The 26,243-nt window shown below is 46.9% G+C and overlaps 9 protein-coding genes across 9 annotated transcripts; 5 read left to right on the plus strand and 4 right to left on the minus strand.

The window, feature by feature from the left end:
• Positions 1 to 326: 326 nt before the first annotated feature.
• Positions 327 to 729, plus strand: ANOM_003394 (uncharacterized protein; the record flags this gene model as incomplete). The annotated part of the gene is made up of 3 exons (XM_015548651.1): positions 327 to 371; positions 481 to 563; positions 621 to 729. The coding sequence occupies 3 exons, from the start codon at positions 327 to 329 to the stop codon at positions 727 to 729; spliced, it is 237 nt and encodes a 78-aa protein (XP_015408827.1).
• Positions 730 to 2,000: 1,271 nt separating this feature from the next.
• Positions 2,001 to 3,580, minus strand: ANOM_003395 (CCCH zinc finger DNA binding protein; the record flags this gene model as incomplete). The annotated part of the gene is made up of 5 exons (XM_015548652.1): positions 2,001 to 2,755; positions 2,816 to 3,113; positions 3,188 to 3,235; positions 3,300 to 3,443; positions 3,503 to 3,580. The coding sequence occupies 5 exons, from the start codon at positions 3,578 to 3,580 to the stop codon at positions 2,001 to 2,003; spliced, it is 1,323 nt and encodes a 440-aa protein (XP_015408855.1).
• Positions 3,581 to 4,265: 685 nt separating this feature from the next.
• On the minus strand, positions 4,266 to 5,822 carry ANOM_003396 (cytochrome P450; the record flags this gene model as incomplete). The annotated part of the gene is made up of 2 exons (XM_015548653.1): positions 4,266 to 4,411; positions 4,472 to 5,822. 2 exons carry the CDS (start codon positions 5,820 to 5,822, stop codon positions 4,266 to 4,268), a joined length of 1,497 nt encoding a protein of 498 aa, XP_015408825.1.
• A 1,161-nt stretch (positions 5,823 to 6,983) lies between these two features.
• Positions 6,984 to 8,906, plus strand: ANOM_003397 (amino acid permease; the record flags this gene model as incomplete). Its single annotated transcript, XM_015548654.1, has 7 exons — positions 6,984 to 7,139; positions 7,196 to 7,266; positions 7,322 to 7,435; positions 7,487 to 7,569; positions 7,625 to 8,026; positions 8,088 to 8,413; positions 8,472 to 8,906. 7 exons carry the CDS (start codon positions 6,984 to 6,986, stop codon positions 8,904 to 8,906), a joined length of 1,587 nt encoding a protein of 528 aa, XP_015408826.1.
• Positions 8,907 to 10,912: 2,006 nt separating this feature from the next.
• On the plus strand, positions 10,913 to 12,361 carry ANOM_003398 (uncharacterized protein; the record flags this gene model as incomplete). Its single annotated transcript, XM_015548655.1, has 5 exons — positions 10,913 to 11,107; positions 11,193 to 11,297; positions 11,369 to 11,593; positions 11,661 to 11,803; positions 11,875 to 12,361. The coding sequence occupies 5 exons, from the start codon at positions 10,913 to 10,915 to the stop codon at positions 12,359 to 12,361; spliced, it is 1,155 nt and encodes a 384-aa protein (XP_015408824.1).
• A 1,234-nt stretch (positions 12,362 to 13,595) lies between these two features.
• ANOM_003399 (uncharacterized protein) lies at positions 13,596 to 14,953 on the minus strand (the record flags this gene model as incomplete). Its single annotated transcript, XM_015548656.1, has 4 exons — positions 13,596 to 13,909; positions 13,983 to 14,407; positions 14,472 to 14,734; positions 14,786 to 14,953. The coding sequence occupies 4 exons, from the start codon at positions 14,951 to 14,953 to the stop codon at positions 13,596 to 13,598; spliced, it is 1,170 nt and encodes a 389-aa protein (XP_015408848.1).
• Positions 14,954 to 16,410: 1,457 nt separating this feature from the next.
• ANOM_003400 (NADH-dependent flavin oxidoreductase) lies at positions 16,411 to 16,845 on the plus strand (the record flags this gene model as incomplete). The annotated part of the gene is made up of 1 exon (XM_015548657.1): positions 16,411 to 16,845. One exon carries the CDS (start codon positions 16,411 to 16,413, stop codon positions 16,843 to 16,845), a length of 435 nt encoding a protein of 144 aa, XP_015408822.1.
• Positions 16,846 to 17,903: 1,058 nt separating this feature from the next.
• Positions 17,904 to 22,385, minus strand: ANOM_003401 (ABC transporter ATP-binding protein; the record flags this gene model as incomplete). Its single annotated transcript, XM_015548658.1, has 11 exons — positions 17,904 to 17,930; positions 17,994 to 18,966; positions 19,019 to 19,548; positions 19,603 to 19,775; positions 19,834 to 20,401; positions 20,449 to 21,046; positions 21,100 to 21,701; positions 21,753 to 21,776; positions 21,886 to 21,987; positions 22,042 to 22,119; positions 22,173 to 22,385. The coding sequence occupies 11 exons, from the start codon at positions 22,383 to 22,385 to the stop codon at positions 17,904 to 17,906; spliced, it is 3,888 nt and encodes a 1,295-aa protein (XP_015408823.1).
• A 752-nt stretch (positions 22,386 to 23,137) lies between these two features.
• On the plus strand, positions 23,138 to 25,117 carry ANOM_003402 (transcription factor domain-containing protein; the record flags this gene model as incomplete). The annotated part of the gene is made up of 7 exons (XM_015548659.1): positions 23,138 to 23,186; positions 23,245 to 23,688; positions 23,743 to 24,026; positions 24,086 to 24,236; positions 24,350 to 24,561; positions 24,623 to 24,840; positions 24,898 to 25,117. 7 exons carry the CDS (start codon positions 23,138 to 23,140, stop codon positions 25,115 to 25,117), a joined length of 1,578 nt encoding a protein of 525 aa, XP_015408836.1.
• Between the last annotated feature and the right edge of the window lie 1,126 nt (positions 25,118 to 26,243).

The following is a 26,243-nucleotide window of genomic DNA, read 5'->3' on the forward strand; positions in this document are numbered from 1 at the left end:
GTGAACTGCGCATTTTTATTTATCCCTATACTAAAGATGAGGGTAATAGTATACATCAAGGTGGTTTCTTTTTATAGTGCCACTGTCGCTATGCTGGTTTGGACACTTTCTTTATCTGGATCTTCCCAACATACACTTCGGTCGCATTCAACTATACATGGCACTGAGAAGTCTTGGATGGTGGTCAAATTCTTCTGGATAGGGCTTGCGAGTGTTGCCACCTTCGTCTCCAATGCTGCCGATCTTCAGCGATATACTAGGCGACCGAACGATGTTATTTTGGGTCAACTGTTCAGTTTCCTGTTGCCAACTTTATCATTGTCATCATGGGCTGTGTGATAGCTGCTACCAGTGAGCCTACATTTGGGGAGGTGTGTTTCGAAATGAATGTCCCTCGTTAACAGCTAGTCTGACCAATTCAGCCTATATGGGATCCCATTCATATTCTCGAACACCTCATGGACGGGGGTCGCTATACAGCTGGAAACCGAGCGGGCTGCTTTTTCATCGCTTGGCTTTGTCTATTCAAATATCTTCACTAATATTTTTGAGAACTTCATACCGTAAGTATAATACAGATTGCTGTTGCAGTCGCTCGCTACGACCTAAATCACATATAGAGTGGGAAATAATATAGTAGCCTTGCTTCCCAAGTACCTCAACGTCAAGCGTGCCGTTTTCATATGCGCAGGCAAGCAAGCTTTAGTCGAAATCTCAACTAGGCTCTAGTCACTAATTGATGAGTACAGCCCTCTCGTACGCCATCTGCCCATGGTATCCACTGTCCTCAGCTGTTGTTTTCATCAAGTTTCTCTCCTCCTATCAGATCTTATTACCTGATCCGCCGAGGTCGCCCTTGTATTCCAGAGCTGTACACCATGAATCCAGAGGGTAGCTACCACTATGTGCGCGGAATCAATCTCCGTGCTCTTGCAGTATATTTGGTCTCAATAGGCCCGAGCTTTTCTGGATTTCTAAATCAGCTTGGTGTAAAGGCACCGCTGTCTATTCAGCGGCTCTATTACCTTTCCTATCTGACGAGACTGCTGATTGCATTCTTGGGATATTATCTATCATGCCTTTGCTTCCCCATCGTGGTAATCGTGAGGAACTGAGGTTGGTACGTGCCTAGAGAGTATATTGATGTGCACGATTCCGCCAGAGATGATGCTACAATGGACTTTGGCGCTGTTGATATTTCGAGGCGGGAGAGTGATGCGTTTGACTCCGTCGTTGCAGAAGGTATAAAGCAAGACGAAGCTATAAAACGGGCTATCACTTAATCTATACTATATATTTAAATGCTTTTTCGCTATTTCTCTCTTGTATGTGTTTGGAAGACTGGTCTTCATTCATGGTACACTTACTACCATGCTGAATAGGGGTGGTGGCGAGCGTGGATAGCTGGTACCTCTGATTCCGTTTTTCTGCTTCTTTTTTCAACATTTACCTTAGTATATAAGATGATGTCGGACTCATCGCTCTCTTATTGCCATTATCTTTTTCTCTCGTCTAGGTTATGCTCTCTGTGAAATATTAAGCATGTATTCGCGTGATTGGCCACGAGAAAACTGGCCTTGTTGCGACAGGGAACAACACTCGCCATTAATTTCACAATAAAAGTATAAAGGCAATAAATACGGAGCATGGACTCGGAGAGTTTATAGTTCCGTTTAAAATATCCCTTGCATGCTATCATGCACTCGGCAAGGGTTTCTCTACGGTCTACAGGACTCACTCGGTGTGGCAACCGTCGCAACAGTTTGGATATCTTGCTTCTCTCTCTTTTTCATGGGCTATCTCATAGTCTCTACCAAGTTAGATATTCTTCAGCAAACCCTAGTAAAAATAATCTTCTTCCAGCCCAAGAGAACGTAGCATTCCGAAGCCAAAAACACGAATGAAAATGATCGGATACGAGTACCCAAGGGATAGCAATACAGTTCACAATAACTAATCGATTACTTCCTTAGCATCGCCTAATGATCAGCCACAAAACCTTACAAAGTAGTAGCCACAATAGAGGAATCAATCCCATGCATGACCTTGGGAAACTTGCACCCGTTATACCCAGGACCCAGGCAATTCTCCCTGGGACACCGATGGCCACAGACACAGCTTTCCTCCGCACACCATACGCCCCTCGGGCAGACCCTCAACCTAGCAATGTACCTCAAATCTTCCACCTGCTGAGGCCGAAGCCGGGACTCATGATCATGGTTGCAGTTTTCTCCGTAGGGACATGAGCCCACGATATGATATGGGTTGCATAACTTCCGCTGCTTCAAAGCATCCACGTTCTCCTTGGTGGAATATCGCAAGGGGGGATCGACACGCTGACCTGCCGCATTCTTGCACACCGCTAACCTGACGGGGCTGCGATTTCTATTCGAGATTCGAGCCGAAGCAAGGGGTGAAGGGGATCGTCGATTCACATCCGACGTTGATTGTGACCGAGGGGGTGTTGTTTTCACTGCCGAAGCGTAGTTCTGAGGGGGTGTCCGCGGCGGCGTGACATTGCTGAATGATATCCTTCTGGGGGTTATTTTGGTCGACCGAAACACGTCTGGGAAACTTGTGGTTGCAAAATAGGGTGCCAGCTCCTTCATTTCACGCGCGAAGGAGGGTCCTTCAACGAGAGAGATACGGTCGGACTCTCGATGTGGTCCCAGCACGCGTGCATATCCATTGTCCGCAGACGCGCAGAATATAACACGCTGACAATGAACATCGAGTATATCCTGCTCAAACAGGGCTGACCGATAAACTAGTAAGTAACTCCGTATGCCATGTGCTTAAGGGATTCATAGCCCACCTCGTAATTTCACGTCTGAGCATTCCTTGCCATTTCCTGCGTCCACGAAATCGCATAGTCCGTTTTCCATGTTGAATCCCTGGATAAACGCCTCGAGTGTTCCGTCGACAGGGGCAATGTTCGTATCACGATACGTCTTTGACAGGCCGCTCACATTGGCATATACACGAATTCTACACTGGATCCTGGGGTTCGCCTCGGGGTCAAGTTGAAATAGGTAGTCCTCTACCGCTTTTCTCAGAAGCTGTACAGCCTTTTGACCGCCATCATATCCACTTTGGACGAGGTGATCTTGAAACTAAGAGTAGAGTAACTGTCAGCTATGAAAGGTGTATCGGATGGACAGGGAATATGGGGGATTAGGACACTCACATTCATACCGTCACCGTCAACGAGCACAGAAACAAAGCTCATTCTAGCCTGGATGGTATCATATTAGACGGACTCACCCTAAAGGCAGGCAGGGCGCCGACTTAAGACTCACATGGTCACGGTTCTTCAACTCCAGTGCCTCTTTATCTTTGTTTGACTTGTCCTTGAACAAGCCAGCGAGCTCCTTATAGTTGTCCACTTCATCGTGTGCTTTTGTGAGATCCTCCCGCAGCTCCTCAACTTGAGAGAATAGTTCCTGGATACCATCCGGCTTAGTTAACACGATCGGTGTATTGGATATAGCTCCGGACCAACCTCGATGATTTTCTCTTTACTATCCTCAACACTGCTCAGCTCTCTATACCGCCTCCTCATGTCATCTAGATCAAACATCGCGCCAAGTTATTAGGAAAAGTAGTTACCGAGATGCCGAGAAACTTAAAAAGACACAGTGGCCGTACCTCAAATGTACAGGAAGAAGACATTGTACCATTTAAATTCTATCATAAACATAGTCCTACGTTGGGTATAGTTGAGGCAGAGCAGAGGTATACGGCAGCCTTGCATTGACACGTCAGAGTAACACAACATAAGCCACATCACAACGGCCATTTTGCTTCGCCAGTTGGGAGTAACCATGAAGCGACGCAGAGCAAGTTTTCTGGAGTTTCACTAACCAGTAAACTTTGAGAGACCACGTTTCACCAGAACAGCAGAAAGGAATGACCTGTGAGCTTAGGCCAGGTTTCGAATCATCCTGAGCAGAGTTCTGAGCGAGAAATTATGACGGCCAGTGTTGAACATGTTGGACGCATCCTAAGACATTAGGCACCAAAGGGCAAGGGCTGACCTTAGTTTGATAGTCTCGCATACCTGCCTCTTCTATACGGGGCGTACAACAGATGACAACCGTCATTGCGCTATTGCATGTCCTCATGATTCTAGATCTTAACATGGTAAGATTGCTATCGTTATCGTAGTGGGTAGTTACTGGCTGGTTACAGGAGAATGAAATCGACATCACTCATTTCTCTAATCATGATTGAATCATTATTGTGGTGGCCCCTCATGCTTCAGATTATGCCTCCGTCACAGGAGTAAATTTCAACATAAGCTTACGCCCCAGGGGCAGGGAAATGAACGCATGGTCCTGCTCGATGCCCTCGTCGTCAACAATAGAAGTCGTAAAGTTCGTGTAGACCGCTGCCATCACGAGTTTGATTTCTGCAATATCCTTCCATCAGTAAAAATTGTAATCTGATCCGGAGACCGTGATTGACCTACCCTGCAGAGCAAAATTACTACCCAAACACATGCGCCCACCACTTCCAAACGGCCAGAATAGTCGGCGCATATCGTGAATCTTGCCTGGTTCGGGCTTGAGCCACCGTTCGGGGAGCCAATCTGACGACTGGGGGTAAACCTCTTCGATACGGTGCAACGAGTACGAAGAGGAGCTCACGCGTACGCCAGCAGGAATATTGTGGTAGCCATCAATTGATACGCCGGCCGGGGAGGCTGGTGTTACGCGAGGTAATGGTGCTGGTGCGGGGGAATGCAACCGCAGAGTTTCTCGGAGGACTGCATCTAGCAAGGGAAGAGCATCAACTGCCGATGGCGAAGGGAGAGATGCTAGGCCCACTGTATCATCTGAGACAGATAAGGATCTCAGATTCGGCGTCAGTGTGAGGAGCTCTCGGCGCAACTCAGCTTGCAGCTCTGGATGTTGAGAGAGCTCCCACATCATATAGGTGAAGGTAATTCCGCTAGTTTCATGACCTGCTACAAGATGATCGAGTACCTCCGATGCAATAGCTAATTCGAGGGGTCGGTTGTCCGTGTCCTTCTCAAGCGACTGCCGAAGCTGGTTATATACCACCGCACTCGTGGCGATAGGCACATCGTTCGGCTGATCGTTATTCTCGACCTTGCGGCAAAGTGAAAGACACCAGCTTTCGATGAAACCCATGTACCTATCCTGTACACTCATGTACTTAAACTTCTCATATTCCTCCAACCATTGTTGCCACTCCGGAAGATGGAAGATGTACGTAGTGCTATTCTTTGTACCGAACAAGTAAGACGACGTGAAGTCCATTCCCACGGCTTGGAACAAAGGCAACACATTGATTGCCTCTCCGGATTTGGCTACATGCCGTAAAATTGGAAACAACCTTTGGGACAGAACAATGCTCGAGATATCGCGTAGATCCCGCGACTCCTGCAGATACGACTTGGAGTAGATCCTGCTGAGCATACGCTTCTGACGAGCGTGGGGATTGTTATGCAGCATTCCAACTAGATTCGGCGTTTGGAAATTGATAAAAACGTCGCTGTAAAATGAGTGTTTCTCAAATGCGCCCGTGTAGATTGTCTTCAGGCCGCTGAGTGAGTTCACGCTCAGTTCATCCGGCCCCAGTCGCACCACAGGACCGAGCTTCTGGTGTAGGTTGTAGATGGTAAGGACTTCTTTGCCCGCATTGCGTTGCTTTTCTATCCACCTAGTCGAGATGGGTGATGTGAAATGTGCGTTGGGGACGCTGGAGATGGGCGATAAACAACAAGGGTAAATGATATACTTGTATAGTAGAGCCGCTAAAAGGACGCCGATCGCGATTGCGGTGGCGGATGTCATGATTGCCACAAGCGATGCCTAAAGCCTTGAAGTCCTAGGTTCTGTGAAAAGCCATGCGTCGTGACTTATGAAGCCCTACCTCGTTCATGGAATGCAGACAATGAGATGCAAGTCCCGAGCATCAAGTTCTCAAGAATCAGGCCAGTGCTGACAGGCAACCAATCACCGGTGGTATTATTAAAGCAGATCTGGGCGCCAAGTAACCTCCTGATGACTACGACTAGAAGGGTAGTTGGAGAGAGGGGGGGGTTAATACTGCTTGGTTGCATTCCTCGTAGAGTTTGCATAACAGAAACACGCGCAGAAAGTCAACATCTCTTCCGAACCCCCACAGTCAATGTTCCAGATTGTCATCAAAACGAGATTTGGTTGTGCCTATGACGGGATGGGCCGAAATCCCCTTTTGGATGGTTCGTGGAGTGTCGATGGGGATCTTCGCTAGATCCGGTTGGCTGTTTGGCGCTGAACTAAGAGGATAGTGTGCTGATGGGCTGATGCAATGGGGTTTGGTGAGTGGATATCAATCAAAAATATTGCAATTAGATTGGCCTTTCCATGGAATCCTGGCAGAGTTAGATCTTTTTTATTTTTCTCTTTATTTTTAATTGTTTTAATTATTTTTATTTTTTCTATTTTCCATTATTCACTTTCCTATCTCGCAAATAGCGCCTGGCTTGTATGTAACCCTGTACGGAGGAGAACCTTGAAGGAACCAACCCTGAACGTTGCTGCCTCTGCATCCTTGTCTATAGCTCTGTGTATCTTACCGGGAATCTAATTATGGCAGCGACTCCCGAGTCATTCGCGTGTTATATGCCGTTTACCATGCTAGATTGCTTCTAGAACAGCATTGGCACGACTAACGACTCGGATATCAGGGGAATTTTACGAACCCCAAGTCTCCAACTCCCTGGCCCAGTTCCGGCTTTTGAAATCTCCGAACGGGTGGCGCATCTAAATCTGCTAGTAGATTCAACGTGCTCGTTTCATCTGGCTCTTCTAGCTTTTCCCTTCTAGTGTAATTTACGACTAATTTATTTTGGAACTACCTCTGGTTTAAACACTCGACTTCTTTCTTCACATCCCTGTCGTGCTGAACCCGTCCTTTTCCTAAACCACGATTTTTCTTGATGCGCAAGTAGTTGCGCCGGTGTCTCCAATATGGTCTCGCTCAACAGTATGAAAGATGGCCCCCAAGTTTCAACTACCTATGGCGATGAGGCGGCGCAAGGAGGTCACTTCGTGCCCGCCAAATACCGGGGTACTGTGAAGGATCAGGCCGACATGAGTGCTCTAGGCCGAGAGCAGGTGTTGCGTGTATGTCTTTCGTTGGCCTTGACCAAACGTGCAATTTGTCGCTTACTTCATGGAAGAGGAATTTCCGGTTTATCTCTATTGTCGGCTTTGGTTGCACATTGATCGCAACATGGGAAGTTATCCTGACGTACGTGTCTTGGGTATCGAATTTGAATGATCTAAAAGTTAACCCCATCCGACAGACTACTTGAGCAAGGTCTGACCGATGGAGGTACCGCTGGCTTGATCTGGGGTTTCCTCATCGTCGCGTGTGGATTTCTGCTCGTTTTCCTCAGTTTAGCTGAAATGGCTTCTATGTAATTGCCCCCCGGTCTTGATCCATTTCACTCGTGCTCATTGATATACAGGGCTCCGACATCTGGAGGTCAATACCATTGGGTATCAGAATTCGCACCTCGTAGTTGCCAGAAGTTCTTGAGCTATATCACCGGTAAGGAATGCTTGCTCCACAGATCCCGGGCCACATGACTTATTCATCTAATTAGGTTGGCTGTGTGCTATGGGTTGGCAATGTGCCATCGTCTCAATTGCCTTCCTTGCGGGAACTATTATTCAGGGCCTCATTGTTCTCAACCATGATGATTATGTCTTTGAGCGCTGGCATGGAACGCTTTTGGTGATTGCCATCACCTTCTTCGGAATCTTGTTCAATACCTTCCTCGCCAAGAAGCTGCCTTTCGTCGAAGTCCTGATTCTTATCCTCCATGTCGTCGGGCTGTTTGCCATCATCATCCCTCTCTGGGTTCTCGCACCTCGCAGAACCGCCAAGCAGGTCTTTACGGAATTCAACAACGGTGGTGGGTGGAACAGCGTTGGAACAGCAACATTAGTTGGATTTTCCACTACTATCACCGCCTTAATTGGATATGACTGTGCCGTGCACATGTGTAAGTCAAACATTCTGCTGTCAGGGTTGAGACATTAGTTAACATGATTGAATGCACCCAGCCGAAGAAATCAAGGACGCATCAGAGACCCTCCCGAAGGCAATGATCACTTCCGTTCTCATTAATGACTGTGCGGGATTTCTCATGCTGGTGACGATCTGTTTCACCTTAGGTGATATCAACGACGTGCTCGCAACCCCCACCGGGTACCCATTTATTCAAGTCTTCTACAATGCCACCAATAGTCTTCCCGGCACGAACACCATGACTGCAATCTTGGTTCTTACGCTCACGGCTAGTACGATTACTGAATTGGCCACGGCCTCTCGGCAGCTTTGGTCTTTTGCCCGAGACGGAGGTCTTCCCTTTTCTGGGTTTTTTGGATACGTACGTGAAACTGCCCTCTCTGCTGGTAGCCTCAGGCCATCAGTGCTGATCCTTATAGGTTACTCCCGGGTGGAACATTCCTCTTAATGCGGTGATGGTTTCTCTCATGGTAACCGTTCTCCTATCCTTGATCAACATCGGTTCAACAACGGCTCTCTTGGCTATCGTCACCTTGACCATCGGATCACTCATGTCTTCATACGTTATTACAATTGGGTGCTTGCTGCTGAAGCGGATCCGTGGCGAACCCCTTCCACCTCGTCGGTGGAGCCTCGGTCGGTTTGGAATGGCCATTAACATCGGTGCCTTGTGTTTCTTGTTACCAGTGTTTGTGTTCGCTTTCTTCCCCCTGACATCGACAGTCGATCGAGAATCGATGAACTGGTGCGTGGTGATGTACGGCGGCATTATGCTTATTGCCATTCTATACTACATCTTCCGCGGCCGGCACGTCTATGTTCCTCCCGTTGCGCTGGTCAAGCGTGAGATGTGAAGTTTTATCATTTTGCTACTAGGGTATATTCACCTAATTTCTAATCAAAAGTAGATAGTATAGAAATAATTCTTGTGTCGAGTTGCTCTCTTGAAGACACATCTGTCCCACACCCACAACAATTAGTTTCTTGTTCTTCCCTTTCTTTTTTAAGAGAAAATTCTGCTAAACTTCAGCCCCTCATAAACTCCCTGCACAGTGCAACCTCACCTCTCTGGTTTCCGGCGAATAAGCAGGCCAAACCGGCTGGAAGGCCCACTGTAGTTCCACCAACGACTCCACATAAATCGTGCGCTTCACCCAGAGCCAGATCACTCAGGAGACAGGAACTTCGATAGTGAGGATCCGCTCGAAGCTTATTACGAAGCTCTCTTGGCTGGAGTGCCGATCCCGTAGTGGAGACGCTGTAAAAGGGAAATACAACTGTGAACCGGGATGGGCATGTAGGGGAGTTTGGAACTAGATTAAGTATACACCACGAGGTAATGGCCCTTTTTCCCTCCCAGAATGGTGAAAAACAACGGCATTACCAATCCTGAATTAGCTGCATAAGTAGCGTGTTTATGACAATCAATTATATTAAGATTAATGTGACATCTTCTCTATAGCGGCTTGGCACGTGCATTGCCCTAAAAATAGTGGGTCTGGGTTTGGGTTACTTTCCACCTCAGCTTTGCCTGTCGATTGTGGAATCCACCTCGATATTATCTCACATCCGACGAATGAAAATTTTTCGAGCACCGCAACACTATTCCGACTGAAGATCTGGTTCACATCGCCAACACTTATCCGTTCGTGCAGAGCCTTGAGGGTTGACCAAGACTCAAGTCACTCGACGCTTCTTTTGACAAGAACGACTTACATTATTGAAACAGCATTTACGCAGTACTCAACCCATAACAAATATATGTTTTAAGTAATCTGAAACAAAGGAATAAAGGATACGATGGACGGGGAAACAATAGTTCGGGAGTACTTCCGCATATTACCTCTTCACCTAACGCGTCACAGGAGTTCACCCCCGACTGCTACCAGCTGGGGCCACAGGGGACCCATATGTGCGCCGGAGTTGCCGCTGATGTCAAATTTGTCATCGGCTCGGACTCGGGGCCATTGACCTGTGACCCTGGGGTCCCCCATTGGACGGCATTTTGGCTCATATAGTAACAGGAGAATCGTCGGATGGGGCGGAAGAGCCTAGAGATCAAACTTTAATTAAAAAATAATGGCCAGTCCGTGGCGGTTGCGTTGCTTCAGGTACTAGCTAAAGTTCATAGAATGTGCTGGATCGTACGATTTTGAGTGTGTGCGATTGGGTTGCTGAGCCTTGTTTGGACTTCTACATTGGTAAATTCAGGCATAGCATGGGCTGTGCCTAGGTGGCAGGCACAGGAATTACCAGACCATCATCTGCATAGCCCTGCTGGAATAGCTGAAACTTTAAAAGGATTCACTAATAGCCCACTAGCAGTGTAACAGGGATTCTCCGGCACTTACGGAGCAGTTTGGAGTAGGATGCAACCATGGAGTCCTCCTGTACAGGGATTACTGTACAATATGCCGACTTCGCTAGGCCCTAAAGTGCTAGAATCAAATTAAAGATCAGGCATACGGGCCCAGATCGGACCCGACCACGACCATAGACAGTAAAGTAACCTGAGATTCGTAAATGCACTGAGTCTCAAACCGTTTCCATAGTGTCGTGCCCCAAAGGCACCCACCAACAAGCTACGCATGTGGTAGTGCCAGTACCCCATCTATGGTTCATGCGAGTTGATTGCATATGGAACACCCCGGCCACGATCGCTACCCTGCTAGAGCAGCTAAAACTCTCACGTAGGGGACTAAAATTTGTCAATATAGATATCTATCATTGACCCAAACCCCTGTCGGATTTTTTGTTTTCTCAGTTTCAACCCCAGCCGGTGGCCGCTTTCGACACCTGCACCTAGCAACGCCAGCTCCCATGGCGCGTTTGATCTAGAAAGCACGGCCATTCGAAGATAATGGCTATTAAAGTACCGCCTGGTCAATTGCCGCCATTCGAAACGGTTGACGGTGACCACCATGCTGGAATCATTATCATCGTCTCCGCTATCTGTCTGGTGTTGTCGTTGGTGTCTCTGCTAATCCGCCTCTACGTCCGGTTCTTGCTAAGTCCGCCATTCGGGATCGACGATGTGATTCTTCTTGGAGCAACTGTGAGTGCATCCACCTGATTGTGCTTGATGAATTCCTGTCACATAGGACTTCGCATTCGCCTTTTGCTAATTCCATAAATTTCAGGTTTCCGCAATTGTGGAGTCGATTATTGTTTTCCAGGCGGCATCCATCGGATTCGGAACGGCGATCCACCTCCTGGACGATCATGTCGTTAGGAATATTCAAAATGTAGGTTTACCACTGCTGCTCATGGAACTCACATAAACCCGGTCGAGGAAGGTTATCTAATACTTGTTCAGTCAGTCGTTGCGAGTGATGTGTTCTATCTCATCACTTTGTACCTTTCAAGATGCTGCGTCGTAGCCATTTACTCGCGATTGACGCCCCGAAGAAGACACAAAAATACCTTATGGGGAATCCTTGCCTTCACAACGGCAGGAACTATTATCTCCATCCTTGTGGTCACAGTCGACTGCTCGCTTAATAAACCGTGGGTGACTCCTGGCGAACATTGCACCAACCTGGTACGTATATCGCTCGACTTCAAGGTACGCCGCATTAATGTACCTCGGTAATGGCTAACAACGGTAGTTTGCACGATGGCAATTCATCACAGCCATTGACATCTTTACCGAAATGGCCTTATTTATCTTTTCGGCGGTCTTAATATACGGGCTTCAAATGGCTCTCAAGCCGAAGTTAGTGGTCATGGTGGCCTTCGCCTCCCGGATACCGTATGTATCGCATGCTGTTGAACCTGTCCTTCGAGCCCCGCCGAATCAATGCTAATTGAAATGATGTTTAGGCTTGTTGCTTTCGAAGCCGTGCGGCTCTCCGAATTTCATTCATTTACCACCACACATAATCCTACCTTCGACGCCATTAAGCATTTCACCTGGACGCAAGTCGCCCTCAACTACTCCTTAATTGCCTGCACAGCCTTCTGTCTCCGACCATTTATGAATGCCGTCTCGACGTCTTATGGTACCGCCGGTGACTCCAACCTCAGCACTAGTTACCCTTACGCGTCGGATCGTGGTCGCAGTACCCAAGGCAGCTATGCACTACAGTCGCTTCAGAATCGGTCCGTTGTTGCGCCCGAGCCAGATCTATTCCGGCCGAAGATTGGAGCCGGAGAGACGACAGTTACCTCTGCTCAACCTGGCTCATCGACGGGTGGCCATTCAGACCGTGATGATCGAAACAGTATCGGGAGTGAAGGGAGTACTAAGATGATCATCAAGAAGGATGTGGAATATACGGTGCACCACTCTCCAAACCCCAATTGCTGACTCGCTCTTCCTCTCCTTTTTCCTTTTCCTTTTCCTTTTCCTTATGTACCAATTTCTCGAAAATAAAAGACCCGGATAGACGCATGCATGGATAGCATAATACTAGCCATGCCGAACGATCTTACGAATATAAATAGAAAACCAATGTTGATATTTGCAATGGTATAGCTTACCGTTTATTCCAAATTATTTTGAGACGACCATTAGAGGCCCTACTCGCTCTCTGAGCGCTTTTGGAAATTCCCCAGATTCCGCGCCAGGTAGGTATCGCGAACGTACAGTGCGATATAGAACAGATTCCATGCACTTTAGCGATCCACTATCGTCGATCTTGCATTATCGAGACTCAATCCCATAGCCGCCGATGCTCATAATACAGCTCTATTTATTCCGCAAAAAAGCAATACCCGCATTTGGTCTCTCACACCACGTGCGAACAAGGTTCTGACTCTAGCGATAATCAAACATGTACAATTACACAGGGTCCCAAAACCCATGTATGATTTTAACCTCATATCTCAACGGTCGGATTCATTATCCGAATGCTTGGGGCTACGTACTCAGAATATACTTCCAACTGGTGATCGGCAATGCCCATCGCGTGGCATTCGTAATGGTATCCACTGACGCCTGGCCGATCTCTAGTCGTACGACATTTTTCAGAAGAAACTAAGCCATGTGGGCAGGTTTCAGACCCAGTGCATAAATCATGTGAAACCAATCTGGAACGCTCACCCAAAGTCTTTGCATTACCCAGGGGTATGAGGCCCCAGCTAGCAAAAAACTGTTATGCAGCGGTCAAGACATGAGCCTTTCATTTCCCTATTAGGAAGAGGATGCTACAGGTCCGTCGTTGTCGGTTCTTTGATAGCGCAAGCTATAGATTAACATTAAGTTAATTGCTTAGACGAGTCTCTCGGTCACTAACTATTGAGTGACACGTAATTATGTATATCATGAAATCGAAATTGCTGGATTAACGGTATCTCTGAAGAACGTAAACCGCGCCACGTGTGACCTCTAGAACTGCACAGAAGGGGCATCTTAGGAAGTAAGGAACAGATGCGAATAGTGGAGTTGAGAGCCTCATGGCACTCGCATTTAAATCTGTTCGCGTCACTTTTTGTACGTTCAACTGAAGAGATAATACAAATAGAGGCTCTCAACAACGGAAAAGACAAATCGGTGTGAATTCTTGAATCCATTTAGATATGACCATTGCTAATCCAATGCTCTATTTCTTCACTGCCATAAGGATACTATCCCCGTGCCGGCTAAACCTCCTATTTGCCTTAATCGTAAGACCAGCCTTATCCAGGAGCCGGTGCCAATGCCCCTCCCGTCTTTCGTAGGTATTGAACAAGGCCATCATTGTCATCGAAAGACTTGCCCTATATTCCGTAGACGGCTCTTCGTCTGGTAGTACATTTTCATTGATCAAAAGCGTAGACGACGAGCTCATAGCAGGAAGAAGAGCCTTGAGAATGCGAATGCACTCGTCGTCATCGTTGTTATGAAAAATTTGTCGGAAGTGATACGCCTTTGCACCTGTAATCCCAGCCGACCAGCCATATCAGTTAGTCATGCCCGCATCTCCTTTGCCAGGAACACCGCGTCTTACCTTTCACCGGTTGCTCCGTGAAATAGTCGTAACCCATCCTTTCCACGCGGCTATCTGGAAGTGCATTCTGTATCACAGATGGAGTATCTTGGAGGATGACTCGCCCTCTCAGGTTTGGATTTTCAGTCAGTAGATTCACGCACTGCTGGCCATTTCCACCCCCTACATCTACAAACAATACCGTATCTGTGGATGTGTCCTCTGCGAATTCGCTTTGGAAATCAACAACATTAAGCCAGCTAGGCAGATACGAGTGTTCCAGTTGAATGTAATTTTGGAAAGCTTTGCTTATGTCCGGGTCTGCATGTTGCATGTCGTAGGGCCCGTCCGAGGTGTTGTGAGCTAGTTGGAAAGCGGTTGGCCGTTGTCTGGGAGAGGACAAGAATGCATTCAACGCTGTGAAGGACGGGGTGAAAAAGTCATGGCTGTATTTGTATCTTGTCAGTCCTCTGAGAAATATAATGAAACAAGACTGGCAGGAAAACATACTACAGTAAAACACCGTCCATGAAAAGAGGCGTAAGAAGCAGGCGAGTTAGTCTATTGGGAGCGAACTCGTTGGAAGAAACCCGATCCACAAAATGCCTTGCTGCCATGAAATCCAACAGCGTCTCCAAGCCTTCCCGGTTCATGCCTATATCCTGAGCCAATGATGCCGTACTTGTCGCCAGCTGTCCCTTTTCGACATTTTCCTGCATCATATGAAGGATTCTGTGTTGCTGACATACACGTACTGCTACTAGAGGCATTGCCTAATGCATGCTTAGTGATGATTCGGGGGTGACCTCCACGAGGGAACTGACCGTGTGCACTATACCCTGGAAAAGTTCGAAGGGGGTCTGCAGCTCGGATTCCACGCGATATGCGAGGGATGTAATCTCCTGCTGATGGCTCCTGTACAGCTCTGGATTTTTCACCACTTTCTTGAGCTGATGAATGACCGTACTTGGAGAGGGCGCAGCGGAGGACATCTTGTGGAGATAAAACGCTAGAGTCGAATTGCTAAAGCCCTAATGTGGTGTGTCTGTGAGTTGAGATAGTGTCTAGAAGCTACCCTGATCAGCAAAGACGGAATCCTAACTTTAAGCCAACATATTGAATAGCACTTGGCCCGTATAGTTTTCATGTCATACAGCGGCCGTGTACTAGTTCTACTGTGATCCAGGGCGGAAAGAGTAACATTACCTGTAATTCTAATTTAAGCGAGAAATCGATTGAAGAAGTTTTGTGGCGACGCTCAGTATGACTAGCTCAGAGAGCGTGCTTGGTTGATTCACAGGGTGGTCAGAGGTAGAATTCTCCCCTCGCATCCATCAGAGATTTCCCAACTCGAGGATGTCGAGCTCTCTTATTTGTTCGCTCTCTTGAGTCCTCCTACCATATTAAGTAGTAAATAACTTAGAAGTCAAGAGATGAGGCGAGCAAACTTGTAATGTGGGGTTATATGACGCCCCTAATCATGGACCTTTTTCAAGGTTAGATCAAGAACTTACCTCTACAATAAACTATTATGAACCATGGTAACACTTGGAATGCGTAACGCTCGATGTCCCTCATGCCAATGACCATGCGGGAATTTCCTTGGCTGTTGAACCGTTAGATGCGAACTGTTCTCAAAATCATGAAGGGTTTTTTTGCCAAATGCTCGAAAGGTTCAACAGCTCAACAAAGGGAAGACCTATCTTATTAGAGTGCGGTACTACTCCCCGCCTAACGCACCTCTATATTGCCTTGGTCGACCTAGTGAAGTGCTTCACAATGAGAAGCTCTATACCACGCTCAAGAGCCACAGGTGACTTTAGGGCACCCTAAGGTAAACCATACCCCAATGAGGGTCACAGTATCAGGTTTCTGACCAATGGTCAGGTTCAAGAGAGGTGCCATTCGTCTTCAGGTCCTTGTTGTTCAATGTTTAAGTTCTACAGAATAGCAGATGTGTCCCATCACGCAAGGAGGCCTAGTGCAAGACAAATTGTGCTCGATTCACCGGGGTGAAGGGAGTTTCATGAAAACTTGATTCTAACCAACTTCTCGACACGATTTGGACCTACTGTGTCGCGGTCCTGAGCTCTGCTCTGAGATTGCCAGGGACACTACAACAAGGTTAAAGCTTCCTCTGTAGTCTTTTTGACCTAGCATAACCTTCGGGTAAGCATTGGCAATAATTATCGAATTATACCTTGACTCCTAGTCCGATGACGTATCGAACTGCACTTTCTTCATTCACAGATGGTGAGTCTGAAAAACTGTATATTTGCTCTCGTCCTTCCTCAGTCCTTCGGCCAACAAGCGGACCGATGAATATGGTGGCAGCTTTGAGAATTGAATTCGCTTCTCCTTGGATATCGTTAAGTTGACCAGGGGTGCTGTCAGCCCCAATATCCAAGTCTTCCTCCGTGTTTCTGCCACAGGCTGGTTGGAAACCAGCATGCCCGAGGAGAATGGCTGGAAGGTCGATGATACAGTCACGTTTGCAGAGGCCCTGGCTGAACAAGGCTGTGTCGATTTGATTGATATCAGCAACGGTGGTGTGCACAGTGCTCAGAAAGTGAAGTCAGGCGCTGCCTTTCAGGTCCCTTTTGCAGCAGCTGTGAAGAAGGTTGTTGGTGATAAAGTGCTTGTTGCTGCTGTGGGCATGATCAATAACGGTATCTTGGCTGATCAGATTCTCAACGAAAATGATCTTGACGTTATCCTTGTCGGACGGGATTTCCAGCGTGATACCGGTCTTGCTTGGCACTTCGCTAAAGATCTCGATGTCGAAATTGCTATGGCTGCTCAAATCCGCTGGGGATTCACCAGCTTCCGCAATGCCTCGGAATACATCCAGCCCAATTCGATGAAAGCATCAATTTTCGAATGAACTCGAAACATTTCTGTTGTGAAGTTAGTATTTTTCAGGGGGTGGGTGATAAAAGTTGCATTGGGTAGGCGTCTATATAAATAGATTTTAGACCATGTGCTTGAGATATAATAGACTATGAAACCATTTATACCTTACTGAAAGACTTTTTGGTCTGGTATAGATAAACTTCGTTGGCTTCAAGAGGCAAATCGCTGCATGTTCATCAGAAGGGTGAAATTTCTGCTCTAAACTGAATACACTGTGCATTGCCGAGGAATGGCCTCTAATGCGCAATACTACGATAACAAAATTAACTCACATTTCCCCATCTCTAAATAAGCTCCTTCTTGGTTCCATCTATCACATACTCACTGTTCCAGAAAGTATGCGTGAGCCCGTAAAGTCCACAAATTAGCCACTGCCGACATATTCAATCCTGCGGTTTTACCATCCATGACTGGCGCATGGAGCTACGAAATGACCCCTCGTGGTCGGGCCGAATCTTTTGGTATAAGTTTGGTAGGTATGTTGCATGATATTTCTGCCGTAGCTCGTCTCTTGTGTAGCGGTCATAGATTGACCAAAAGTCTTCCTCTGCCTAATAGATCCGCGCATACAGCCACTTCTGGCCCCACGGTTTGTTTACTAGCTTCTTAAACTCATGATTCAAGCGTAGAAAATTCTTGCCTGTTGGGCCTGGTCCATAGACTCTATCTAATACTGAGCATCATCCTGGGATCATCTGGCTCAGAACCTGGTTCATAAGATATGCCGTCTAATTCATGGGATTGATCTATTTGCACAAATGAAGAGACGAGATCTTGACTCACAATGAATAAAGCGTGGGGAATTTCTATCATCCAGAGTAGTGATAAAGGGTATTTCATAAACATGATGGTCCGGCCATGAACTGCATATTCAATCGCCACAGTAGAGGAGTGAGGTCTAAAACAATATATGAAATTGTAATATTACAGGTTGATATCTTCAAAAGTAGGAGATTTAGCGAAGCTTCAGCATCCCCCATCACTGAAAAAAAGAGATAAGGAGCAGAATACCAAGTCCAATGCAAGGCTTCACCTGTCCAGGGCGTTTTCCTGACACTAGAACAATGTTAACAAGAAGGAAAGAAGGGACAGTTTGGGAAAAGGAGTTCTGATACTTACCATCTGCCAGTAGGTTCCTTTGGTCCGAAGCAATTCCTGATGGGTTCCCTGCTCCACGATTCGCGATCCATGGCCAGTCCGGCTTTCGCCGAAGACAAATATCATATCAGCTTTCTGGATAGTAGCAAGTCTGTGCGCGACCGCGACAATTGTCATGTTTCTCCTCCCCGCCAGGCGCTCGAGAGCCGCTTGTACTACCTTTTCTGATTGCGAATCCAGACTCGAAGTTGCCTCATCCAAGAGAAGCAATGACGGTTTTCGTAGCAGTGCACGCGCGATGCATAGCCGCTGTCTCTGGCCTCCGCTCAAAGCTGTCTGTGCTTTAATTCCCAGTTCGGTGGAATAGCCCTCGGGCAACGACGTAATAAAATCATGTATCTCAGCGTCTTTGCAAGCTTGGGTTATCTCGTCCTCCGTGAAGTCAGAGTCATCCAGTCCAAGAGTGATATTCTCGCGAATTGTTCCCTCGAAAAGTCTCGGGTCTTGGGCCACTAGCGATAACGCTCTGCGATAGGATGATATTTCAATGGAGCGAATCTCTTGGCCATTCAGGGATATCGTGCCTTGAAAAGGTTCATAAAACTGTTCCAGCAGGGATATTACCGTTGTTTTTCCGCAGCCAGAAGGCCCAACAAAGGCAACAAACTGTCCGCTTTCAATACGAACATTAAGTCCAGTGAAAAGAGGGGCATCTTGAGAGGCATATTTGAACGCAACGTCACAAAACTCGATGCTAGCTCCAGATTGTGAAGCAAAACGGGCAAGTTGTTTCTCTCCGATGCTGGCCGTATCTTTCGTAGCTGAACTTGATCGTAGGTTCATTACCCGGTTAGCCGATGCAGTGGCTTGTGCCATATTCGGTCCAAAGCTGAGAAATTGACCAGCAGATTGCCCTCCTTGGATGATAGCCATGTAAATGACAAAGAATGATGTCGGCTGGTACTCTCTAGACGCGAGTAGTTGACCACCATACCTAGTAGAGTCTGTGAGTATTACATCGACAAGTTTACCCAGGGTATTCTTACCAGAAGGTGAGAGCCATCGCACATAGCTCAACACTATCGGAAAAAGCAAATATCAGGGTGGCATACCATGCTTTCCTGAAAGCTTTGTTTTGTTGTTGTCGCAATAGATTAGCATAGCGGTCAAGGATTGCGTCTTCCATCGTTAATGCTGATACTGTTCGAAAAGCCTCGATAGATTCTGCTGCAAACTGTGAGCTTCCAGAATACACTTCTGCGTTCATTGCTTCAAACTGCAATTCATATCTGATGCGCATAAAGGCAGCCAGGAAAGTGCATGGTAGGGCTGCAAACACAGCTACGAGGCTGAGTTTCCAACCGAACGAGAACGCAATTGCGATACAACCGATCATGCTGAAGATAGAGATAACGGGGAATATCCCATTTATTCCAAGTAATTCTTGAACTTGCTTTGGGTCGGTTGCCAGGCGGGATATCAACGACCCAGATGCATTCTCATTCATATCGTAGAATGGTATAGGTTTCTCTAATATGCTCTGAAAGTACTCCTTCCTGCAGGACGAACCAATCCTCTGTGTCCATGTTAGCTCTCATAAGACGCGTAAGAATATATTCCATGGTCATACCACTGAAAGCGAATTAGCAGAGTATCCCACGATGCTGTAGCAGAGAGCGACCCCTAGGGCAAGAATGAAGAACATCAAAGCCCAGAAGTTGGCGGCATCCGCAAGCTGTTGACCAGTATATTGGAATACATGAATGAGTTTTGCAAAAAGCCAGCTCTGAAGCGGGAAAGCGGCTTCCAGTAGTATATTGTCAGTTCTCGAGTTGCAGTGTGTGGGATCTCGGGGCCTTACCTCCTGCACCAACTGCGCCAAATACAGTCGTTAGGTAAAAAGGCCAATTTGTACGTTGCTCATATAAAAGCAGGCCGATGCTCCTAAAGAAACCCCGAGTTTTGTCTTTCTTAATTTCTTCCTGCATCTGCGGTTTATCATCGACAGCAAAATGGGCCAACTGGACCTCTTCTTTCAACTCATGAGCAATATCACTCTCATCGGTCTCGTCCTCTGCCAAGAGCTCAAGCTTTTGAGCATGAACAAGGTCATGGTAAACACCTTTTTCATCCGCTAGTAGCTCGTCGTGTGTTCCCTGCTCGACATTAACACCGCCTTTCATGACAATGATATGATCTGCCTGTCGAATGGTAGATAGCCGGTGAGCAATTACGATGGTGGTGCGGTTTTTCGAAACTTGGTCAAGAGCGGCTTGGACAATTTTCTCGCCACGAACGTCAATTGCACTTGTTGCTTCGTCTAAGATCAAAATGGTGGGCTGTTTCACGATACTGCGAGCAATTGCAAGACGTTGCCTTTGGCCACCACTCAATTTGGTGCCGTTTTCGCCCACCATGGTAGAGTATCCCTGTGAAGGTTAGACGTCGTGGGCTGAAATTAAAGATCTCAACATACCTTTGGCAGGCGTTTGATGAATTCTTCCGCAAAGGCCTCCTTGCAGGCCTTCTCCACCATCTCCCTCTTCACCGCTTCGGTTTCGTTTTCCCATCTCGTTCCGATGAGGCCGAATGAGACATTGTTGAAAATCGTGTCGTTAAAAAGGAAGGGCTCCTGCTGAACCAGCCCGATCTGCGATCTCCACCATTTTATATCCAGACTATTGATATTGTGTTCGCCCACGGAGATGGTTCCTCGGCTATGGTCCTCTTCCCTCACTCCCAGTTGATACCATCGCTCTACTAGAGCCACAATGGTACTCTTACCGGAACCTGAGGGACCAACCAATGCCGTGGTCTTGCCTTTTTCGAATCGAGCATCCAGGCCCTTGAGGACTGCAGTATCTGGTCGCGTAGGATATGTAAAATGGACATTTTGGAAAACAATGTCCACATGAGCTGAAACATCAGGATCACGGAGGCCGCCAAGCTCAATCCTCTCGGAGTCTATCATCTCGAAAAATGAGCCCGCGGCGCTGGCGGCCTTAGAGACCATGATCAATGGGGTTGCAATATTTCCCAGAATCGTGACTGCAATCATGATGGAGAAAAACACACTACCGAGACAATTAGCAGACGCAAACCACTTAGAACCTGATCGTGTACGTACGTGATGACGGTGTTGATATTCTCGATATGGCCTTCGCGGAACAACTTCAGCCCAAACCAGAACGCCAAAGAAAAGCTCGAGTACATTGCAAAGAACATGAGAGCAAATTGGACTCCCATGACAATGGACATGTTTTGTCCACGCTTTCGTGCTTCTTCAATCCAGGTGACGTATTTCTTCCTGAGGGGTTCCTCAGCCCCGAGGGAAACTACGGTTCGAATAGAGCCAAACACTTCCGCTGCTATTGATGAATGCTTCTCATCGGCTTTGTCGACTTTCTGTTGAACCTTGGTGATAATGGGGATCGTCACACTACAAGCGATAAGGATAAACAAGAGGGAAGCGCTGGTAACGAGAGTCAAGGCCCACGAGTACTTGAAGGCGATGATGTATGCTGTAATTAGGAGAGCCAGAGATTGGAACAAAATTGCGAGCTTATCGGAAATACTTTGCTGAATCGAATTGGAGAGCGTCGAGATGGTATTTGTGACCGTGCCCACCGACACTTGATCGAGCGTAGTTATTGGTTGGGTGAAAAGGGACTGCATGTATTCCAGCCGGAGGGCAGCTGAAACTCGAAGACCAATAACACGGAAACATAACTGTGATTGTTGAGTGGAACGTTCTCAACTGGTTCAAGTAGCTTGGCATACCATGGAGACATATGTCAAAGCGAACTTGGCAATGAAGAGGTAAACAATATACAAGCTAGAATTTGCGTCAGCTCATGAATACACAAAGTTATTTTCAACCGGTATCTTGGGTGTCTTGCCTCAGTTTGCTCACGGATGATTTGAATTGTGCCTCTGTGACCGAGGTGCCGGGGATAAAATATCCGTTGAACTCGCCAACCATCTTACCGAACACGATATTCATAAGGGGCAGTGGCTATGACACACCCATCAGGCTTATAACTTTAATTTTTTCCCTCAAAAAACGTACCACTCCAGATCCAATAGAGCAGATCAACGCCATTCCGAGTACGACTCGATCCTTGGCGTTTGTGTAGGAAAGAACTCTCTGTAGACATGTGAGCGGCACATAAGACTTCCCATGAGAGTTGATTCGCATACAAAGTAGTTGCCCAAAGAGGCGGCTTGTTCGGTCTCTGCAGCATTTTTACGGTCATCTTTGCTTTCAGTCTCACATCTAGTTCGATCTGGGTTCACAACGATGGTACCCGACTCGTCCTGCGCGGGTTGAGGAGCAGCATAGAGCTCTTCGGTTTCAGGAGGTGGTTTCTCGGTTGAATCCTGTGGCGGAGAGCTGTCCGACAAACGGCCCATCGTGATGAATCCGTGTCACAGGCGTTGACAAAGGAAGAAATCAATCATCGTAGTTTTTCAGGGAATGGGTAATTTATAGGTCAAGGAGTATTTCCAGAAGGAGCGGGTCCAAGCGGCTTATGACTATGTTCAATACGAGCAAGGTCTAGGCAGTACTTCTGGAGCTTGTATTGTTCTTCAGGTATTATTCTAGGGTCAGAAGATTAATAGCTATTTGGGCCCGCACTTTACGATAAAATACTTACTCCCTGCCCTTAGTAGCGCTTATACCGTTGCCACTTTGGGGGTTATTATGCACGATTAACATGATTTTCAAGGGGTCAGGGGTCCCAAGACACCAAGCGGCGTGTAGATGATACGTGGAACGCTAACTAGGGTACATACATAACTGCCCGGGAATTCGGGAATTTTCAAGTCCGGGCGATCAGGCTGGCAACGTGATTGCTTTTTCCCGGGATTTCGGACTTTGCAACTCCCCGTTGGAATTAATCCCCTTGCTTGTTTCCATCAGTCATCCCCGTCCAGATAACAATGAGCTCTCGGAAGCCACCGAAGTATATCTCGGTAAGAAGAGCCTCGCCTTATTCAGTTCGACTGACATTCTTATTGGCATTCAACTCAGTGTACTCGCTGCCAATCCAAAAAGGTATTAGTCGGAAGAATTCGCCTGCGAAAGACACCCCAAGAATGACGTCAGGGCTAGATTCGCTGCAACCGAGTCCGACCTCGATGTGATAAATGTGAAGCCATCAATGAGGAATGTGTCTATGTACCTCGGAAAGCTCGGGCCAAGAAGCAAAGGTATGACCTATTATACTACAAGCGCCAATTATATCCAAGCTTGCATCACTCATCACAGATTTTACCAGTAATCCCTCTGAAAAGGATCTTCTGCTGGACGTACTCAGACGTCTCGAGCGTCTAGAGGAACACTGTAAGATTGATCCAGATAGTGCAGGTCATGATGGCGCATCACGTTCAATGTCCGTGTCATCGGATCTTTCTGGAACTAGACCGGCAAGCATCGATCTGCTCCACGGTAGCCAGCCTCGAACCCCAAACACGCAACCTGTGGTCAACAGCATGTTGAATGGAATAAAAGATGATCAAGCCAGGTCACTGCTTTCCTCCAATGTGTTCTGCCATCTGCGAAACATCGAGTCCCGCCTTTTTGCGAACGAAGCATGTGTAAAAGCGATGGAAGCTGCCATGGCGGAAGTCGAACGCCTGGAAAGTACACGAAAAGTCGACGTTCTAAATCCTCCTGTCATCACTAAAGAGATGGCAAAGAGGTGGGTAGAATGTGCGTACTGTTCGATAACTTGGACACAGACGTTTTGCTGATCGGGTCGGCTAGCTTATTACGACATCTACCAGTTCGAGGGATTTCGAGTTCCCCTTAAGAAGAGCTTCGTCATGTCGATCCCTGACCTATTGGAAATACCCCACGTCCAGTTGGATAGCACATCGAGGATTATTTACTATAATATCCTCCTTCAAGGCATTCTCTTAGATCCAGAATACCTTCCTGGGAGAGGCAAAATCATACAATATCTTTACCAGAGTTGTATGATGTTGGTGGATGACTGGCTATGTCACATCAGGAACACTCTCCCGGACATGTTTGCAGCTTTTGTTATGGTGAGTATATGCATAGAACGTTCATTATATGGAGGTCAAGGCTGACACTCTTCCGTTAGCTATCGATGACACTCGAGGGTTGTAATAGCGAAATGGCTTGGAAAATATTCGGCTATGGCTGTGATATTGCTCGGGCTCTAGGATTCTTTTCCGTCGATGAACAATCAGACGGACACGATTCGCAGCCTGAGTTACATAGTACTCGTGAAAGTGAGGTGGAAAAAATCGAAAGCGGTTCGAATTTTGGCACCTTCTGAGGATGGATTGCCTGTTCCGTCTATCCTTTGGCAAACCGGCCCTCATACCCGGTGGATCATGGAAAGTAAACTTCCCTGATCCTACCATTACCGGTATTGATGATGCGTCTACTCGCTATATCCAGATCCATTTCCTAGCGTCGATGCGTCTTACACTAACTCTATTAAAATACTTGGACTTGGTGGACGCTGAAATGCCTCAGGATACAGATGTATATGATCAGGTGCTCGATGGCCTCATTGCAGAAGTGCAAACCATCATGTCAGACTGGAACGCGGTATGTTGACAATAGCCTCAGATCTATGGATAATAAGACCTTATCGTCTAACGTATCAAAGGAGGAACTTGTCAGCACCGCCACTAATCATGTTGATGCTTGGTTCAGTGTGGACATCTTATTCAGTAGCTACAAGATGCTCATTGTCTTCACGCAGTCCAAGAGATGCAACCAGAACAGTCAGTCTCTGCCGAGGCACACGGTAGATGTTGCAAGGAAGTCTTTGAGAATATTCCAATCTTTGATGAGTGCGGAACTGCACGCGTACTGGGGTATTAGGTATGTTCTATCATAGTGTCTGGTTTTCCCTTGCTAACCACAGCCTTCTTGTCATAGTCTCATACTACTGCACCAATTTATTCCGTTCTTTATCCTTTGCGCGGATATTATTGGATCCCACAGATACGACGAGCTCGAGGACGATTTCGTCCTGGTGTCCTGGCTTAACGACTTCGTGGACAAGGCCGCGGAGGAACGATCCGAGCTACGGCCAATTGCCGCTATTGCCAAGGCGATGACCATAGCTTGCCAACAAGTAAAGTTCCCCGCTAGCTGATTCGGCAGGGTTGTTAAATATGCAGAAGACTAGGCTTGAGCTCAAGGTTGAGCTCGACTCTCCTTGGTTTAGGTCGGAGATTACCCCTAGCGCGGTTCCTTCATTTCTGCTGTCGTCCGCGGATAACATCGATCACATCAATCAACGACCTTGTACCGGTTAACCAACCTGCGCAGTTATGGTTGGACTTCCTATATAGGCGACACCCTTGTGGTGTTGCGAAACGCCTGCTGCATCCGAGACACAAGATTATAGTTATTAGTCATAGAATGCTGAACGTTCAGGCTTGGACCCATACCTTCTCTTACTTTTCTGGCCCTAGCGTTTATACTTACAACCTTAACCTACAAAACTCGCTTTTTCCCCATCACGCTCGACGTCGGCCTCGGAAATACGCATGGTACGTGTTTTCAATACTGCCATCATTGTTAATTGCGCAAATATCCCGTATTATTCTATCGATGGAGTTATTCTGTATACTATCTAGAGTGAGATTATCTCGCCCTTTCACTCCTCATTTATAGCCTTGTGAAAACCACGAAGCTGCATTCCAATCATCGGAGACGTTGCAGGTTTCATGTGGGTAATTTCAGTCCTGAACAAAAGACGATTCCATATGAAAGTGAATACTTGTAGGTGAAGATCATTAGGTAGTAAGAATAAGTTTCCTTGCAGAATAATTGTTCACAAGTTGAGCCCATAGGGGGGTACTTTTGGCGTACCTACTGAGTAGATAAATAAATATATCGATCTCCGACGACTGACGTTTGCACTGTTGAGCTACTCACATAATTGTAACTAGGGATCCTTCGGGTTCCTAGGCTAATAATAGAGCATCATGAATTACTTGAAGCCTCTGCTTTAGCAGATCTGGCTACTATTAAGTTCCTGGCCTTGCTCAAGCTCGATACATTTTTCATTCTCTTGATAAAAATTAGCGAGGTTGACCAATTTAACTTTTTGCTAATAAAACAAACTTTAATGCAGTTCTTCAACAAGCATCCGATGTGGTGTAATGGCTAACATCGCTGTCTCTCACACAGCAGCTCGGGGTTCGATTCCCCGCATCGGAATTATCTTTTTCTTTTTGTGCCGTAGCTTACCCATCACATAACCCCCTTCATTC

The sequence above is a fragment of the Aspergillus nomiae genome, assembly GCF_001204775.2.
Source record: "Aspergillus nomiae NRRL 13137 chromosome Unknown contig00066, whole genome shotgun sequence".
NCBI classification, from domain to species: Eukaryota; Fungi; Ascomycota; class Eurotiomycetes; order Eurotiales; family Aspergillaceae; genus Aspergillus; species Aspergillus nomiae.